At 31.0% G+C, this 5,652-nt stretch overlaps 1 protein-coding gene across 1 annotated transcript in view; it reads right to left on the bottom strand.

The window, feature by feature from the left end:
• LOC106689753 (cell adhesion molecule Dscam1-like) overlaps positions 1–4,511 on the bottom strand; it is a 63,907-nt gene extending 59,396 nt beyond the window's left edge. Inside the window, exon 1 of the mRNA XM_067048133.1 lies at positions 4,389–4,511. Coding sequence (XP_066904234.1) covers positions 4,389–4,437 — 49 coding nt within the window. The 5' untranslated portion in view covers positions 4,438–4,511. The remainder of the gene's footprint in view (positions 1–4,388) is intronic.
• Positions 4,512–5,652: the final 1,141 nt, after the last annotated feature.

The raw sequence follows: 5,652 nt of genomic DNA, 5'->3' as shown, positions 1-5,652 counted from the left end.
CGGCATTCTTGTAAATTCGTAGTGGCCCCTCTCGAAAGTGAATGCCCCGTCTTATGTTGACATCGAAATAACAGCTGACTCAGACGGTATGATAATTTCGGTATGATTATTTTGATTAATGACGGGGTTATTTCGATGTCAGCTGACTGAGGGGATCAGCTGATCGAACGTATATAACGAATACAATAAAGCTAGTATTTTACAGAACAAATATTACTTCAAATTATATTTCGATCAACTAAATTTCTAATCTTATATAAATAAGTCCCTATTAGCTAATAATATTAAAACTGGATTTACAGATTCTAAAACAGTAAAAAAATTATATATATTTAAAGAAATAGAAATCAAGTTGACTTAAGTAGTATAGCAGGGTATAATGGTGTAGCAGTGTGTAATGATGTAGTAGGGTGTAATGGTGTAGTAGGCCAAAACTAGAAAACTTTAGGAATCTATCCTACTTTCCAATATTCATAATGAAGTCCTAATTAATGACCTCCTATTTTTAACGGTTTAGTCGAATATTCAAATTATATTTCTATTATAAATACATATGTTGGGCTAATTAACATTAAGATCCTTCTATCTGTTCCAAAAACCTTTCACTAAATCTGATGTATCCAATAGATGGAGCATCGAATTTTTTATTTAATTTAACACGAAATCACTGCGGTCAATAAGGCCTTTTTTGCGCCACAATTACTATTAATTGCATAATTATTAACAATTGATAATAATTAATAGCAACGAATTACTAATCATTTAAGAGCATTAGAAACAGTTGGGCCTGAAATATAAATTGTAAATCTGGTGCAGTGTGCACATCACACAAATTTTACTTTTTAACATCTTGACAAGCAAAAAAAAAAAATATTATTCTGTCGTAATGAAAATTTGAATTAAGGATTTCTTGGAGTACTAAAAAGAACGTGGTTCCTTCCTATAATATATCGACTAAATATATCAATGCCGTGTAGTTACTAATGCAGTGGAATGGGGTCGGGAGAGATCGGGCACTCTCGGCTGTTTCTGAATTCTCAGACTCCGTAAACCCCTTTTAATCAATAACCTTTTTCTCCTTTAATCGATTATCGAATTCTTCCTTGATATTACCTACTTGATATTTATTTATTTATTACTGCTACTAACAATGAGAGATGACTAATTATTTCGAATAATCGAAAAATGAAGTGATGCAATGATTTTATTGTAACAAAGTCAAGAACTATGACTACTTCTTGATCGATTGCGGTCTCGACTTCCTTTACGTTCTAGTGGCACGAAAAATTCTTCACTTTCAATGCAAACTTTCGAGAGCGGATTCATGACTACATTATTTTTTATGTAGTCATAATCTTGTTTAGGAATTTTGGGAACTGTAATGCTATCAATCTTTGTCATCTCTTGCAAGGAGACTCTAATTTCTGTCATGATAAGGTAATCTTACGAAAAACCGAATTCTAAAGCTATATCGTTCTTTTAATTATTTTCAAACTTTTATCACAAATCGGCGAAAATGGACTTCCTATGAAAACCCTCCATTTCATTGAAAATTCTAAGGCCGCACGACTTCCCTCACTATAACACCTCACGGGCTTCATTTCGAAATTTTTAACAACAAAATATACGCGATAAAGGAATTGCATAATAGACTATTGTAAAGTCCTTTTGGTAGTTTCGTCGTGAGTTAATATTAATAAGTTGCGTGATCCCTCGGTAAGATTTCATGATAAGAATTGAATAGGATGGGAGGGGATTATTAACCCAGTGCCCCAGAGGTTAGCTCATGACATGCGCCTTTATCGAGAGAAGGTACTTAGGGTCACCTCCCCTAGGGTCACCGTTTGTCGAGTGCCTCTCTTAGTTTATTCAGCTCGGACTATTTGCCAATTGCTAATCGCAATTGTACAGTACTACTCAACCACGCACTTTCTTTCAATAGCCTACCAATTATGATGGATAAGCGTTCCATTCCTCAAACGGGTTTTTATTTAGTTTGGTTTTTAGTGACCTAAAAACATTTAACAGTTAAATTAGATCAAATATCATTTCCTCATCAACGTTGTTTTGAGGATTTAAGTTCTTCTGATTAAAATATTTTATAGAGCTAAAGGAACAATATATAAATTACAAAAGAGTCGTGCATTGTGTATTTTCAGGATTGCTTGAAGCAGGGACGTTGTCAATGACAATGCTTCACGTTAAACAACTTTTTCCACTCATGTAAATTCTTTTAATAACACACCACAAATGACATCCTATGGGATATTTTCGAATTTTGATAGATATTGTATAATATTTTTAGATATTCTAACCATGAACCGTACCCAAGTAATTGATGTATGTTTTCCTGATATCACTAGTCTGAGCTTTTCTTTATAAGGTTATCACGAGATGAATATTTTGGATGGAAATAGTAGTCATTTCTTGATATATCGTAACCACCAATGGCTACTTTCCTGGAAAAGAAAAAAAAAACAGTTCAATTTACCTCATAACAAAAAGTTTTTAATTTATCTCCGGACCTTTTTTCTTCTTGAATTCTATTTTTTATTCTATTGATGACCTTCTGTCAATTTAATAAAACTGGCAAATCCGAAAAATGCCATTTTTGTGTGGTGGTGAAATATGTATAAAGTTGAGATGATTTAGTAATACGATATTAGGAAATTTTAAAAACCTACATTAATCATTTATATAGAAATTATTAAATAATGATTACTTATTAAAAGATAAAAAATCAATATCACTTTCATCCCACATTTCGATTCCTACCGCTTCATAAAACTTATTTTTAACTTTCACACGTTTTCATTACATTGGGTCTGAGATACAGTTAATGATGTATAGTAAACATAAAATTTATATCTAATAGAACGATAAAGGTGTTTTATAAAAGCACTAATTTATCAATTGTTAGAAATCAATTTATTGATTATTCATTAATATTTTATCATTAATATCTCACTCACACAAATAATATAACTCGATCAAACTTCGACCTCGTAACCCGAAACCTACAAACCCACGTGTAGTACAATCGATTATTTTATTATAAATCGAGATTGTCAAATGTAAACAACTTTTTAAACAAAGAAAAATTTGAGAACAACTACCTAAAATAATAAGTAGTAGTAAATAAACAAATAACTCTAAAGACAATATATGAATTCGATTCCCAGAAATTGAGGTCATTTCATAAATGGCACCCTAATATATAGAGGAATAGAAATACAAATGCCATGATTGTCAGCTTATTCCTTTATTGAATATTCAAACTGATGGATATCAATCAGGGATCCTTAAAACAGACAAACAAACAAAAAAAAAACTGCATAACTACATTCATAAATAAAAAATTAAAATAACTATTTCAGCTAATTAATTTAAATAATTTTATATATATATATATAAATAAATAACCATATTTTTCAAAATATGAATGAGATGGTCGGGAATGCGGCCAAAAAGGAATAAAAAATAGTTAACAACTATCTAATTGCCGTTTGGCTCCATTTTGTAGGGTTGATGAGCGCTGTCATAACTCGACTCCTTTCATCTTTATCAACAACCCAAACGTCGCCAAATAAATATTTTTAGTTAAATAAACTACTTTTTGACCGTACCCCCGATCATCTCCATCAAAATTTCAAAAATTGTATTCATATGTTTCAAAAGATTTTTTCTTAAATGTGAAAAAGTCGAATTGTTTTTATTTTGTGGAAAAACAACCAGGAATATAGCATGTCCTAACTGAAGCTCAGCCTCACATCTCTTCATTGAACATTGTATTACTTTTCTCAACAGCTGTTCACATTAAAATAAAATAAAAAAATCCAGAATACCATTTCAAATAAACACCTACAATTACTTAGGAATACGAAAAGGGCAATCAAATATTTATTTCGTGGGGGGGGGGGGATAAAACCATTGCTAGTTTCGGCCCTATCCTAGACAAATAGAAAAAAATGTTTAAAAGAAAAATATTTTTACCAAATGATGGATCTTAATAGAGGTGTTACGGGATTGTCCTATAATTATTAGTTCACAAACCAAGAGTAGATACGAAAAATTGAAGAAAAAAAAAAAAAAAAAATGAATTGCAATGATTGAATTAACCAAAGTGGGTGATGATTTACTAAAAATAACAAATAATTCATCCGATTTATTCAAGTGATATTAAATTATCTTATCAATTTATTCCAATATTATATAATTTTATCAATTTATCCTCAGTAATTGAGAAAAAGCATAAAATGTAGAATAGAAAGAATGTACAGAGGGAATGACTATGAAAATAAAATAACTACAAATACTAACTAAACGTTAGTATTAGTAAAGAACTGAGATACTGAGATATAAAGAAACAAAGATCCTGAATCACTTACCTTTGTAAGCTAAAGGTATATGTATAAATGTATTATAGCGTTTATGCATAAGAACACGTAGGTGAGTACAGGTTAGTGCTAGAGTTTACCGCTTAAAGCGGCGCATCTCGCCTGACATGCTAAATCTATGGTAAGAAAGGGAAGACTGAACTGGCGCGCCCGCTACCTGTTGTGTACGGGCCGAGTCTGCGCCCTTCATTCTATCGAGCCTTCTTTCTCCTTCCACCACTCTATCTTCACTACACATAACCTTTATCCTTTATTCACCCTTATATTCCTTCTTAGGGATACAGAATAAATATCTACTACTTGGCCCCTACGAATAATTCCCATGGTATATTGTTTAGTCACCCAATGTTTTTATAACATGGAAATAAAAAAATGCAAGTATAATGTTTAATGTATTTATAATCTTATAAATATGCGAGTCATTGCTAAAATTCGTTTTCATTCTGTACATGATTCATTGCAAAATACTCGAAAAGTAGATGTTGACTTGGTGAGATTTTTTACTTGATGTTACCTATATATGAAATATATAGTAAGGGGAAATATCGTAGTCGTGGAAAATTTCGAATCTGAGTTTTTGATGGAAATATATGTTTTAGGGTCCCTCGAGTTCTGATAATGAAATCTCGCCAAGTTTTCTATGTGGGACTTTTATGAAAGCCAACAGCCTACCACATAAACTAAAGGTTGTACGAAACTGCAATCACGTAGTTGAGTTAGGTACTAGGCATGTACATGACACCATCTTTTAAGCTAAGATGGACTTACTGATTTAATACTTTTTATCATTTTATCAAAAACGGCTAAAAGGATTTTGATTAAATTGTTATATCTATGTACAATTATGTGCTCTCATATATGATTTTACATTATTGCATACCATATGCAATGCTCTCATAACATTGATTTTATTTATTTGAAATAATGACCATTATTGTTAGCAGTAATAAAGAATGTATAAATATGAAGTATGAAAGAATTTATCAATTGATTAAAAGAGACAATCAATTTTTCCGCGTTTCCATAATTGTAATGAAAATAGTCATGATTATTATTACAGGAACAAGGATAATAACGCCGAAAACGAAAAAAATAGTAATAGTAGTTTTTACTTTTACTTAAATATATTTTACTTGACAATATAGAAAATGGAACAAGTTGCCGTTTCCAAATGGTCAAGGATTCATTTAAATTCTAAATAAATGGCTGCCAAATAAAAGTTGCGTTTTGTGTGGGAAAAATAATGTACTCTAAG

The sequence above is a fragment of the Halyomorpha halys genome, unplaced genomic scaffold (genome assembly GCF_000696795.3).
Source record: "Halyomorpha halys isolate HHAL.00 unplaced genomic scaffold, Hhal_1.1 Scaffold1450.1, whole genome shotgun sequence".
NCBI lineage: Eukaryota > Metazoa > Arthropoda > Insecta > Hemiptera > Pentatomidae > Halyomorpha > Halyomorpha halys.
This window is presented reverse-complemented; position numbering and strand designations above follow the sequence as displayed.